Source organism: Scyliorhinus torazame, chromosome 5, assembly GCF_047496885.1.
Source record: "Scyliorhinus torazame isolate Kashiwa2021f chromosome 5, sScyTor2.1, whole genome shotgun sequence".
Taxonomy (NCBI): domain Eukaryota; kingdom Metazoa; phylum Chordata; class Chondrichthyes; order Carcharhiniformes; family Scyliorhinidae; genus Scyliorhinus; species Scyliorhinus torazame.
In genome coordinates this window covers 218,971,556-218,986,351 of record NC_092711.1, presented here as the reverse complement: position 1 = coordinate 218,986,351, position 14,796 = coordinate 218,971,556, and the positions used below count along the sequence as shown (strand labels likewise).

The 14,796-nt window shown below is 40.4% G+C and overlaps 1 protein-coding gene across 2 annotated transcripts in view; it reads right to left on the bottom strand.

Annotated features, from left to right (window-relative positions):
- Window positions 1-8,195: 8,195 nt before the first annotated feature.
- The window catches only part of brwd3 (bromodomain and WD repeat domain containing 3), a 137,223-nt gene continuing 130,622 nt past the window's right edge, over window positions 8,196-14,796 (bottom strand). For both annotated transcript variants that reach the window (XM_072505140.1, XM_072505139.1), the window contains exons 38-40: window positions 14,392-14,486; window positions 13,776-13,934; window positions 8,196-11,405 (exon numbers count right to left, since the gene is read on the bottom strand). In XM_072505140.1, the coding sequence (XP_072361241.1) occupies window positions 10,807-11,405; window positions 13,776-13,934; window positions 14,392-14,486 (853 nt within the window). In that variant the 3' untranslated portion in view covers window positions 8,196-10,806. The remainder of the gene's footprint in view (window positions 11,406-13,775; window positions 13,935-14,391; window positions 14,487-14,796) is intronic.

Sequence of the window (14,796 nt, the reverse complement as noted above, 5' to 3'; positions counted from 1 at the left end):
TCTCAAAAAGCGCAGATAAAATTAACAACACTTTCTATAAGATTCACTTCAGTATCTAGGAGACAAGTTTAAACAAGCCAGAAGTGTTTCAAAAACACCAACTCCCAAAAAAGAACTCAACGATGTCTTGATCTCTTGTGCATTTATTTCAACGATCACTGTGTAGGATCTGAAGGACTAATACATTGTAATCCACGTAAAGAACGCCTAATGAAGTTCAGCAAAAGGATTTGTTACAATCGTGGCAGATTCATATTCCTATTCATTATGTTGTTTCTCAGGTCTCATGCTGCCTCCTTGTGTCAAGATATAAAACAGCATTACAAAATGTTATGCATATTTTGGCTTGCAAAGAAGCAAGGTGATTTGGGCGAACAGCTTTATGCCATCATTAATGCACCACACAAGCATGTGCCTGCCCTTCTTCATCTGGCCCCATTAATATATCCGACCAATCTGGGAACGAGTTGATTACAGGGGGGTAGGTTACACTGTGGGAAGGCGGAGAAGGGTAAGAAAGAGAGGCTGATTACAGGGTGTGCCTGTTTGCATGGTGAGAAGAGCTTCACTGGGCTTTCTGTCAGCAGGAAATATGGAGAGCTTTGCTGAAACCTGTGACCAATAACTTTGGAGGGGTGGGGGGGGAAGAGAGAGAGAGAGAGAGAGGAAATAGATAGTAACATAGTGGTAATGTCACTGGATTAGTAATACGAGGCCTAGCTAATGCTTTTTGGGATATGGATTCAAAACCCACCATGGCAGATGGTGACTTTAACTTCAAATTATTAAATCTGGTATATAAAGCTCTCAGCAATAGTGACCATGAAACTATCATTGATTGTTGTAAGATCTCAGGGCTGGTTTAGCTCAGTAGGCTAGACAGCTGGTTTATAATGCAGAACAAGGCCAGCTGTGCGGGTTCAATTCCTGTACCAGCTGAGAATTCTGAATTCTCCGTGTACCTGAACAGGTGCCGGAATGTGGCGACTGGGGCTTTTCACAGTAACTTTATTGTAATGTTAATGTGAGCCTACTTGTGACAACAAAGATTATTTATTTCTAAGAACTCATCTGGTTCAGAGAAGGAATTCTACCATCCTTACCAGGTCTTGCCTACATGTGACTCCAGACCCATAGCAATTGTTTAAGGGCAATCTGGGATGGCAACAAATGCTGGCCTTTCCAGCGACCACCCATGTCTCCAGGTTATGTTCTATGCCTGTTCAGAATCACACCACTTTTCTCATTGAGGCAGGCCCGGGTTTGGAGAAACATGGTTCCACGTTCAGGTAATTACTTACCTTGTGAATTAACTCCATTTTATTTTAAACCTGCATTATGTATAGCAGAATCTACAGTGAAACTGCAGCCTCTCGGACTATGAATATTATTTTTGTCTCATTTGAAATCCTCAGCAGAAAATAAAGTTTATTTGACTCTTTGTCACATTAAAATCGATTATGTCACCGTGGCCTTTAAGGATGCTTGGTGTGATATTGTTATAGGTCAGTTATGCTGAATGTAAATCTCAATAGTATCTGCTGCTTCCTGGCCAAGAACCTGGAGCTGGAGTGGCTAAGCTGAATTATTCACTGGTGAATACATTAAAATATTTTTATATTTATATGATGTAATTGATATTATTTATGTTGATCTTGTATACAAACTTTAATAATTGTGTACCTTAATGTTACCATGTTGCTTTATTGCTGTTTAGTTTTGTTGGCATCAAGGAGCATGTCAATTTTCCAAGTGTTAGGGGCAGCACAGTGGTGAGCACTGCTGCCTCACAGAGCCAGAGACCCAAGTTCAATTCCAGCCTTAGGTGACTGTGTGTGTGTGGAGTTTGCACTTTCTCCCCTATCTGCCTGGGTTTCCTTCCGGAGCTCCCATTTCCTCCGTCAGCTAGATTGGCTATGCTACAATTTTGACCCTTACTGTCCAAAGATATACGAGTTACGGACATAGGACAGGGGAGTGACCCTAGGTAGCGTACTCTTTCAGAGGGTCGGCGCAGACTCAATGGGCTGATTGACCTCATTCTGCACTGTAGGAATTCTATAATAAGAGGGTCATAATAGTTTGGGAAACACTGCCCCTGGTAGCAAATTCTACATTTTACCATCGACTGGGAACAGAATTTTCTCCCGAGTATCCTATGCATGTTCTAGCTACCTTGGGTTTAAAACCCCTCACCTGGTCTCGCCATCAAATGGAAACATCTTCACTGCATCTCTCCAGTACTTTCATTATCTTAGATCCTTAATAAGGTAATGCATTTTGGAAGGTCTAATAAAGGTAGGGAATATACAGTGAATGGTAGAACGGTATTGATAGTCAGAGAGATCTTGCTGTACAGATTCACAGGTCACTGAAAGGGGCAACACAGGTGGAAAGTGTAGTCAAGAAGGCATACGGCATGCTTGCCTTCATTGGTCGGGGCATGGAGTATAAAAATTGGCAAGTCATGTTGCAGCTGTATAGAACCTTAGTTAGGCCACACTTGGAGTATAGTGTTCAATTCTGGTCGCCACACTATCAGAAGGATGTGGAGGCTTTAGAGAGTGCAGAAGAGATTTACCAGGATGTTGCCTGGTATGGAGGGCATTAGCTACGAGGAGAGGTTGAATAAAATTGGTTTGTTCGCACTGGAACGACGGAGGTTGAGGGGCGAACTGATAGAGGTCTACAAAATTATGAGGGGCATAGACAGAGTTGATAGTCAGAGACTTTTTCCCAGGGTAGAGGGGTAAATTACTAGGGGGCATAGGTTTAAAGTGCGAGGGGCAAGATTTAGAGATGTACGAGGTAAGTTTTTTTACACCGAGGGTAGTGGGTCCCTGCAACTCGCTGCCGGAGGAGGTGGTGGAAGCAGGGACTATAGTGACGTTTAAGGGGCATCTTGACAAATACATGAACAGGATGGGAACAGAGGGATAAGGACCCCGGAAGTGTAGAAGATTTGTTTAGACGGGCAGCATGGTCGGTGCAGGCTTGGAGGGCCGAAGGGACTGTTCCTGTGCTGTACTTTCTTTGTTTAGTCCTCCCCTGGTCTTTTAAGATAAAACAGATCTAGCTTACTCGTCTTTCTTGATAGGTGCAATATGCCAGGTCTGATATCATTCTAATTTATTTTAAAACACCTTTTCAAGTACATCTATGTCTTTTTTAATAGCATGGAGACCATAACTGTTCACAGTACTCCAGTATGCTCTCACCAATGTTCGATGCAAATTTAACACCAATTTCCCGGTTTTCAGTTTTATTCATTTAGAAATGAACTCCATTACTTTGCTTTATTTTTATTATTCAAATATTCTGCATCACTATTTTTAGCAATTTGTGTATCTGTAGCCCAGGGGTCTCTCTGATCCGCTACCCTATTAATTTCCAAGGACTATATATCTCCTTAACTTCCTACCAAAATGTACCACTTCTATGGGCAGCACAATGGTTAGCGCTGCTGTAGCACAGCACCAGGGTTCCGGGTTCTATTACTGCTTGGGTCACTGTCTCTGTGGCGTCTGCACATTCTCCCCATGTCTTCATGGATTTCCTCCTGGTGCTCCGGTTTCCTCCCACAAGTCCCGAAAAATGTGCTTGTTAGGTGAATTGGACATTCTGAATTCACCCTCAAGTGTACCCGAACAGGTGCCGGAATATGGCGACTAGGGGATTTCTCAGTAACTTCATTGCAGTGTTAATGTAAGCCTACTTGTGACATTAATAAAGATTATTACATGTTCATTTGTTCGCAGTCCTCCTCCTTTATCCAGAAAAAATTTAAAGCTGAGCTAGCAGAATTTGGGTGTCTCAGGGAATAGAGGAGTGGGTGAGAAAGTGCAATTGACCCTATGAAGATTAGCCATAATCATATTCAATGGAGGAGCAGGCACTATGATCTACACTCACGCCTATTAATATTCCCATATGAAGGGCATCCTCCAATTATATTCTTATATTAAGGGCACCCTCCAATTTGGTGTCATCCACAAATTTTGAAGTTGTAATTCCACTCCCAAGGTCAAATTGCTTGTGCAAATGGTGAACCCAGTAGGCCCAGCACCAATCCTCTGGAAAACCCCTGCCCTTCATTTGCCAAGTTCATTAACCACCTCAAAACTTTTATACTCGGTTTTCTGCTTTATGGCCAGTTTACTATTCATTCTGCTACTTTTCCCCTCACTCCATATGTTCTGACCATCATCATACATCTACAGCACTTCTCTGAAGGACAAACATCGCAGGTACTAGATTATGCTTACCTACCCTTACCCTTTTCAGTTACATCCACTAAGAAGTCCATAAGCTTTTGCTGACTGTTGATTAATTCGCAATTTGTAGGTATTCTTCTGTTCCATCACTGGGTAGGGATTTCACAATCTTTCCTGTGACTGATGTTAATCTAACTAGTTTATAATTCACTGGATGTGTTCTCTCTCCCTTTTATGCATAAGAATCATGTCCTTTGGCATGTCTGCCTTTTCTAATAAAGATATGCAAGAGTTCCTCTGCTATCTCTTCCCTAGCTTTTTGTATTGCACTGATGCAATCTATCTGGACTTATCCTTTTTCATGTTTTATTAGTCAATAATGAATTATTTCCCCTTTTATCATAAATACTTTTTGATTACTTCAAATATCATGTCCATTATATTGGCCTCCTTAGTGAACACGGAGGCAAAGAAATTATTTAATATCTACACCAATTTGCTATCACTACTTGGCAATTTAGCATGAATATTCCTTGGTTGTCCTACCTCTATGACTATGATCAATTTTAGGAATCTGAAAACCTAGGTATTTATTAAAGAATGAAACTCCAAGTTTCATGATTTAGAATCAAACTAATTCCACCACACAAAAATGAAAGAACATGAATACTATTTCAATGTAGTTGACATGGCTGACTTTAAAAGTACAATAAACTCAGTTACTATTATTTTAAATTAAGCTCCTTAAAACGTCTTTCCTTTTACAGCAACCAGTAGAAATACACACCTAATAAAACTTCAAAAATTGGAAGATTAACAGCTTGGTCTGAATACTGTTTCAAAGATTCATACAGCCTGAGATTTCTTGGGACTTCCATTTACTTCTGGCAAGGCTGTTCCTTCAGCTATATGTGGCCTCTTAAGGTGAGAACTCTTGGTTCTAATATTCTTTAACATCGAAAACTCTGGGGTGGCACAGTGGTTAGCACTGCTACACATAGCACTGAGGAAACGGGTTTGGCTCCGGGTCATTATCCGTGTGGAATTTGCAATTCCTCCCAGTGTCTGCGTGGGTCTCACCCCCAAATCCAAAGATGTGCAGGGTAGGTGGCTTGGCCACATTAAATTGCCCCTTGCTTGGAAAAAAAATAAGAGTACTCACTCTAAATTTATTTTAAAAACACATCCAATACGCTCTCTTTTCATCATGGCTATACCAGAAGTCCAAATTATGTTTGGTGTCCTTAAGTTAACAAGAGTTTTAAACTATTTTAGCCAACACAACTGAATTCTTCAAGATTTCCTTCACTCAACCTTGTCCTAAACTAAAAGAAAATCCCTGCATGATCACAAAACTGCATACACACACAGGAGGGGGCAGGGGGGGGGGGGGGGGGGGGAGGAGAGGTGAGGGCGGAGGGGAAGAGGGAGAGAGGAGCGGGGGGAGAGGAGGGGGGGGGGGGGGGGAGGAAGAGAGAGAATTAACGGCCTTCTTTTAACATTGGGTGGCCCTGAAATATCTGGCCATTGTCGGTGCTTCCTCCACTCCTGGCATCTCCACTAACTCCCACCCCAGGCCTCACCTCCTTTGCCTGCTCCAACATCCCCAAAACATGCCTGGTCCCGGACTCCTGGGAGATTCTGGCAACCGCATTCAATCTGTCATGTCCACTGTAGCTTCTGGGACTAGAGAACTGCTGGCCAATCAGATTAGCTGGTAGCTTTCTAACCGAGTCAGAGGCAGAAGTCCTGCCTCCAGTCACTTTATGGGGAAAATGGTGGCATAGTGGTTAGCATTGCGTCCTCACAGCTCCAGAGACACCGGTTCAATTCTGGCCTCGGGTAACTGTCTGTAAGGAGTTTGCATTTTCTCCCCGTTCCTGCATGGACTTCCTCCAGATGCTCCGGTTTCCTCCCACAGGCAAAGATGTGCAGGTTTGTTGGATTGACCATTCTAAATTGCCCCTTAATGACCAAAAGGTTAGGTGGGGTTACTGTGATAATGTGGAGTCGTGGGCTTAAGTAGGGTGCTCTTTCTAAGGGCCAAATGGCCTCCTACTGCACTGCAAATTCTATGATCTATATATAATTAACATTTGTTGGCAGGTTAGATGGCTACAGGGCAAAATATATTTGGCAAAGCGTTCGTCACCAACTCCACAAATAGCAAGGAAAGGAAGCTCTGCAATCTGGAAAATGCTGGCCATAGATTTCCCCCCCTAAAAGTGTATGGGGCATCACACTATCCTGATTTTTCATTCACGTGTATGGAGAAAACTTCACTTTATGCTTCTTTAAGAAATTAATTTGTTTCTTTATGTATTCCTGATTCCTAACAATTTCAAATTCCCTTTCGTCCTCCTTGGTCATCTACATACGTTGCACATGCATGTCTCCAACTTCACATTCTCTGTTTTAGCTGTTCCACCAATCCTCAGATTCCAAGGCCCTAAACTGTACAATTCCTCCCCTCAACCTCTCTTCCTCTTTCTTCACCTCCTTTAATATACTCCCTAAAACCGGGACTAAACTTTTAGTTTACGGCCCAAATATCTCATGCGATTCAGTGTCAAAGGATTCAGTGTCATTTACTGAATGCATATTAAAGTCACACATCAATGGTACTTTGGCAACAATACATGTAATGGTATCTCTCACCAATGTCTCATCAAAACTTCGCATTGTTGGATTGATGAGATAGCCCTTACTGTTGAACTTTACCTGAAGCAAGCTCAAGAAAACAAATGGGATGGGAATGGTGACCAATCCTAAGGTAAAGTCTAAAGTGGAGTTCCAGCTGTTTGTGGGGACAGGAAAAGGGGAAGGAAACAAAAGCACATGTGGGTAGGACGTTTTGTGAATGAAACTGGTCCTTTGATGAGTTAAACTCAAAAAGTCACAAATACTGAACAAACAGAAGACCTCCCACATAAATGAAGTAAAAATATCCCACTGATGATACACGTAAATAACATGTCACATTTGCAATGTTTATACTCAGTTTAGTTGGTATAACCTAACTGTTGATCTGTATATTCACCTTGTGAAATTTCAATTCAGAGCTTGGTCTACTTTCATAGTGATTGAAGCAGTATGTGTGGAAAAGCATATGTTTGTCAAATCACAATAGAATCAATATTCTCCAAGAGAAAAATAATCTTTGCTTCAGATGGGTGTTTCCAGTACCTGGCTCCCCTTTAAACCTTACTGCCACAAATCATAGAATCCCTGCAGTGCAGAAGGAGGTCATTTGGCTCATCAAGTCTGTACCTGCCCCTGCTCTGATAGAGCATCTACCTAGGCCTAATACCCCACCCCCCCACCTTTAGAAACTAGGTGGCAATTTAGTTCAAGGCTTTTACTGTAGCTTCATTCAGGCCTCAGTAGTTTTAGAAGTACAATACTCACAGCCTTTCTGGAGAAAGAGAGAGAGAGAGAGAGAGAGAGAGAGAGAGAGAGAGAGAGAGAGAGAGAGAGAGAGAGAGGGGGAGGTCTTGCCTTTGTCTGCAGCCTGTAATGGTTTTCCTGTAGATTAATTCATCCAGCATCTCTGCAGCTTCAGGAATACAACCCTCACAATCTTTGAGGGGGGTGAAAAAACAGGTCCTTGCCTGTGTGTCCAGATATCAAAATGAAACTCCTTGGGACTTTGCAAATCATCCCACTGGGATATGATCCACCCACCATCTGTTACCGGTCAGAATACCGCCTTTTGCACCAATTAATTGCCCTCCAGTTCTTCCTTATGGAAACCACAATTTCACACAGTATTCCAGGTTCTTTGTCCAGAGAAATGTGTTAAGCTGCATCACACTGGGAGACTGGAGACAAAGACAAGGGGGGTGAACCCAAAAATGGGTTGGGCCAGTTGCTAAAATTTTACAATCCCCAATAATATCAGCTAGAAAAAATTCTGAATACAAGATAATTCTGGGGAAAATAATTCACAAACGCAAGAACTCACACCATTGTGAAGACAAGTATAGTAACTATTTTATAATCAAACAGCTTACAGATGTACACTTTTTACAGTATAAAAATTGTCAAATGTAACTCACAGTAAATCATTGCATATCAACATTACATTTGGTCTGCCATGTGGCAAGAAAAATCCCTGAAATGCTGACTTAAAATATATTTATATGTGTACATATATAAAAAGGGACAGTCACCAAGATTAAGGATTTGACGAAATGATGTCCCCTAAAAGTAAATTTATTGATGCCATCTGGTCCATTTTTAAATCACCTACCTGGAAATTTTGGCTCAAATTGACAGCAAGGACTGAAAGGAGTTAATACATTGCTTCTTCACAAATTAGAAAATGTGCTGCATGATTTTATGGAGAGGACAGGGTGCACACAGTACTTTCCTACCACAAATCTTTGGAGAATAATCAATAAGGCATTTCACTAGAGTTGCGATTCAATACTTGCTGTGAGCAATATATTGTAAATGTATTTCTTAAGATTGAATGTTTGATTGTGCAGACATGATTAGAACATTTACAAAAAAAACCCCAAAATAATTTTCAAAGATTTGTGTAATTTGTACAAATAATTAATCAATGTGCTCAATGTACACATTCTGTAGAAAAATAAGCAGGACCACAGATTTGTCCCGTACAACTTTGATTACATATATGTTACCGTTCCTCAAGCAACTTTAGTGAAACACTTTGCATTACAAAAGCATTGTTTCAACAATTTTATAGCACCATCATGCTAATGTCACATGCAAACTGCAGGGAGAAACTCATTAGTATAATTTGCTAAAGATGTAGTCACATACACTGATAACATCGCGATTTTCTCAGAAAATCTTGCAATCAACTTTTTTCCTACAGAACATTCCTATCATAATACAGCTGGTTCTCTGTATATAAACAAACTGATGTTTTAGGTATGAACCTCCCAGTATTCAAATACATATGAGCAGAAAATGATGAGTCAAATATGGACAGAAACCAGCCATAAAATAAATACAAATTATAATGTTTTAAAGTGTACTTAGCTTTGTTTAAAAAAAAACTTAAAGCGCGACTTTTTTAAAAATTAAGGGGCAATTTAGCATGGCCAATCCACCTACCCTGCACATCTTTTTGGGCTGTGGGGGTGAAACCCACGCAAACACGGGGAGAATGTGCAAACTCCACACGGACAGTGACCCAGAGCAGGGATCAAACCTGGACCTCAGTGCCGTGAGGCAGCAATGCTATTAAAGCGCAGACTTACGTTTTAATTGAAGAAAGAATTTCCCTTGGGGAGAAGAGGTCAGATTCAAGCCCCACATGCACTTCTTGACTGGTGAAAGCCACAAGTCCAATTTCCCATGTAATTCCAACAATCCCAATATTAAATTCTAATGCAATTTTGTATTTGGTTCAATTCTTGGGGGCAGGGGTCTGAAATGAACAAGAAAGAAAAACGGTTGTGCAGACACCGCAAATCATCTCACTTTACACCGACAAATGCCATACAAGGTAAGCATACACCGACTTCAGAACTTTACACTGCTGATTAAGCAGTTTGAAGCCAAAGCAAAGTTCTTAGACAAAACCATATTAGCTACCCATAGAGCTTCCAGATATTGCAAGACTCTCCATCTGACAGGTGATATTAAATCAGATGTCTCTTGTCGTCAAGATCTGTTGGGATGATCACGTCCAGCACTGTCAGCAGCAAAAAGGCAATTATTATCTTGATTTTCTTTGTTGAAGGAAGACAGTGTAAAAATGATGGGTGGAAAAGACAATTATAATAATAGGATTTTTAAAACTAAAACACAAATGAAAAGAGACATTTTTAAATGTTGCAATGTTGGTGGGTGTAAACATTTGAAAAGCATTTCAGAATGCTTTGAAATTCATATTCCTCAATTTATACAGAGTTAATGCAAACATCAAATATCACTCAAGTATTTAAATTAAATCAGCACATTTACAAAGGCACCAACCATTATTTGCTCATTATCTCCAACACTGGTGAAGTATCTCCACCAGTGAAGTAAAATTCAACGTCAAAATATAAACAGGTTAACGTATAACATATATTACAATTCAATCCTAAATTTAAAAAAGCTAGTGCAGATCAAATAAGTCATAAACTTAATTAGTGGAAAGGATATTCATGCTGTAAACCTTTAATGGCTGCCATTAAGACTGGAAGAACTGTGCAAAAACTCTAACAGGCTTATTACTGTATGGTAAGAAGTTATGGCGAGGTCTAAATAAATTCTACCGCGAGTTCAAACTAAGGTAGATCAGGAACACTGCCTAGATATGCTAAAATTTGTCATGGTAAATAAGACAGATATTTGTTTACATAACTGTTATTTGCTTTGAAGCCACTGATGCACAGAGATATTTTTGAATACATTAAGGCTACACCGCCTTTAAGGTTGGATTCAGCAGTTGGTAAGCAATGGTTTGGAAGACCGAAGTGCATTTTGAGAACCGGATCAGCACCACTACAAAAAAAAAGTAAAGATCCTCCCCAACCCACCCACATAAATTAGTAAAAGTAATGTGCATATCGAATCCCTGCAGTACAAATGTAATAAGTTCAGTTAAAAAAGTTCCCAGCTTCAACGATCAGTGACTCCATCCTATTAAATGACTTGCCTTAGCCTTTTCTGTCATTCGGCGCATTCTTCCTGACCTCGACATTCCAAGGTTTAGAGGTTCACCAGCTGGTACAAAGCCATCATCATCAGAGTCATCATTATATAAAACTGTCCTTCTACCTTGGTTTCTAGTTCTAATTGTAGAGCATTTATTCAATCGATCAACACACAATTCATCTTCATCAAACCAGTCATCCAATAACCTTGCTCGTTTATATTTGTTTGTTGGTGTGGAAAATCTGAAGCGTTTCCTCCTCCGCCTCTTCCTTCTTACTCCTACCCGGTCTTTTATATTTCCTTTTCCTGTTGTCTTCCTTCTCAAAACCTTGCTATAATCATGATCTCCTTCAATGTGGTCTTTATCTGATCCTGAAGCAGATTCTGACCCACTTTCAGACCCTGGGCCAGATTTGCCTGATGCATCGCTGCCTAACTGGGCAATGTTTTCCATCTCCTCTTTGTTTGGATTCTCCAAACTACTTTCCTCTGAATCACTCATCATCTTCCTCTTTGTAGAAGTACGCATTCCATGACCATTAACTAAATGACCATTAGAGGATGATTGATCTGAAAAGATGCATTTGCAATAACAGGTAAAATATCTATTTAGCATGTTTTAAATGTTTTTCATACCACACCCAGTGCAAAGGACCAGACTCCACTGTTTTGTCTCATTCTTCTCATCTATCATGAGATTGGACATTAGCACTCTACTTTGACAGATCATATGTCTAAGATTATAAACTATGAAACAACTTTATCAAGCATGATTAAGAACAAACCAGTAGATGTCACAAATTGTACAGTACTGATTTTTCAGTACTTTAGTTTTCCCCAAAAAAATAATGATTATTCGAGGAACATGTCTGAGACAATGTTTGTATGTGAATTGAGATATTCAGAGTTGCTCCTACAAATTCTAATTGATTAAACTTCCTGACAAAGAAGAAATGTCAACTTTCCATTTTTAAGGAGTCTTTAATGTAGGAAAAACATCCTAAAGCACTACAGAGGTGAAATTATAAAAAAAACAGAGCCAAAGGAGATCTCAGGAAGGGTGATAACCAACTTAGTCAAAATTTTGGATTTTGAAAGAGGGGGAGGCAGATGGATAAATTAAAGAGAGAATTAGCTTGGGCTAAGACAGCTGACAGAAAAGTAATGGAATAACGTGGTGGAGTGAGATCAAAGCCAGAGGGGAAAAAAAGTTTGGTAGGGTTGTCAGGCTGAAAGATGTTACAGAGGTAGGGAAGATTAAAGCTATGAAAAGATTTAAATACAAGCATAGCCATTTTAATTTTGAGGTAATGGGGACCAGAAGCCAAGGTAGGTCAGCAAGGACAGCAGTGATGGAGGAGCATAATTTGCTCGAGTACATTACAAGTATCAGAGTTTTGGCTAAGCTACATTTAAAAAGGTGGACGGGGTTGGGGGCGACCCAGAAAACAGAGAAGATATCTTTTCATGGAGCAAAGTACAAATCGAGGGGTAAATGTTAAGATGGAGAAACTTGTTTAGAGAGTGTAGAACTAACTACCATATTGTATTGCTGTCCCAAGTACTATAGCACATTGAGGCACGTGAAAGCTATATAAATGCACGTGAAAAGATGGTGGGAAGAGCTCCATGTGGAGCATAAATGCCGATGCAGACAGTTCGACTGAATTGCCAATTTCTGAACTATAAATTCTATGTAGAAGAATGGAGTAATAATGGCAGATGAGATGCAAGCATCTACTAACTGGATAATTAGTACATTTCTTTCCTGTTCCAAGATTCAGGGCAGCAGGGTGGCACTGATGCGTCTCAGCGCCAGGGACCCAGGTTCGATTCCGACCTTGGGTGACTGTGTGTGGAGTTTGCACATTCTCTCAATTTCTGCATGGTTTCCTCCGGGTGCTCCATTTCCTTCAGCAGATCTGTAGATTAGGTGGATTGACCATGCCAAATTGCCCCTTAGTGGTTAAATGGGGTTACGGGAATGAGGCGGGGGAGTGGCCCTCTTTCGGAGGGTCGATGCAGACTCGATGGGCCGAATGGCCTCCTTCTGCGCTGTAGGGATTCTATGATTTCACCAGGACCTGCTTATAACAGGAAATCCTTGCATGCAGAGGATCATCCACAAGAGACATTTGCTAGATCTCGCAAGAACTTTAGTCTCACAGATTCTTCGCAAAAAGGATCCCGTCCTCTTTTTAAAAATATCCATTAGCTGGATTTGCAATCATTGATGAACGGAGGCTTCACTCCAGTATATCACAGAACATATGGCAATACCTTAGATGTATCGAGTGCCATGAGTCCAAATCTAATTTCTAGGAACATTCAGATTGCTGCTGCAAAGGCTTTGGGAACAAACCTACAAAATGCTTTCTGGTTTGGATTCAAGATGTTGGGAGTGTGGACTGAGAACCTGGAGGTAGGAATTCACAGGCTTTAATGCAGATATGAAGTTTGTCTGGTGTTGGTACCTTAAGCTGTTTTTTCATAATACCATTTTAAACCAATCTAGCATCTAGGGGCCAATGTTATGCCTGAAGCAGTCAGCCATTGAATCATTTTATGGGCCAACACAAGGGCTACCAAAATGTAACCCCACAAAAAGCCAGGAGAGGACCTTTGAAATCCAAATCAATATGTTACAAATGTAGTGACACCGAGGTGGAAATCTGAAGATGGTTCCTTGCCTAATTGTGTCAAGCCTGTTGTCTGCAGCAATGTGCTATAGTACTTGGGACAGCAATACATTATAGAAAGCATTGACTGGGATATCGACATAAAATTGCATAATTATAAAAAGTACAACATAACTTGCAAGCGCTTATAGATAGAATCGACAAACAACTGTAAGATTCTCATTTTTCTCCTTCACCCTCAAGAAACACCCACATAACTGGCAGTCCTTGAGCAATAAGGAACACATTTATTTTCCATTACCTTGTTTTATAGATGTAGATATGTTTCCGGTTACTCTGGTACAGCCACACTCTGAATCATTTCCAATCTGATTCTGTACATCCCACTCAAGAAGTGATGGCACATTTGGACGCTCAACTTCAGCATTCACTGGTCCCAATGGATCGTCTGTTTCTGAAGCTGGAAAATTAAAAATCGGTGAACTCCCTTGCAAATTCATTAGTGTCATGGGGTATTATTATAATTGGCCTCACTGCAAAATCTAACATTCCCTCTGTCCAGCATCTCCTGCTAGAGATGCATGTGACTCAGCTCGGAAGTGATACATGCAACATCAAATAAGACTGCCTGCACACAATGACAGGGCTTGACATTGAAGGACAATCTCACGATTGTACTTGTAGTCGTGTTCCCAAAAAAGAGTTCATGCCTTCAGGAAAGAAGAGGGCAAAAACTGGCACATTTTTCAGTATGCAAGCAAAATCCAATTGCTCTGGAATGATTTTTCAGTCTTGTGAGGAAGACATTTACCTCCCCTTTGGTTCCTTATTACAATGTTGTTAATGCAGAAGTGTACAAATTATTCACATTCCGATAATAAATAAAATTGCAACTCTGGGCAAATTTTTATTCTCACCTCGCGATGATCTTGATGAACTGGCTTGGACTGAACAGGATGGTGAGGTATTCAAGTCTGCTTTAGGTAGACAGTTTGCTAGTTTCTGATTTAGACTAAAAGGCATGAAAAATAATAGTAAGTTATAATTAAATATAAAGAAAGGATTCTGCAGTGCACATATTATCAATTAGTGTTCAATGCAGTAGAACTGTGAAAAATATTTAAGTACACCGAGCGCTTTATGCCCCACGCCATCCCAAAACAGCATAGATGGTGTGAGAGAGGGGCTGGGAAGAAGTGCTTTTCTTTAACAACTGAGAATTAAATGGAACTTTCATGAGGATTTTGTTAATACTTACAACTCACATGTGCTAACAAGGAACCATTGATGTACTAGTATTTGGATTTCCAGAAGGCATTTGA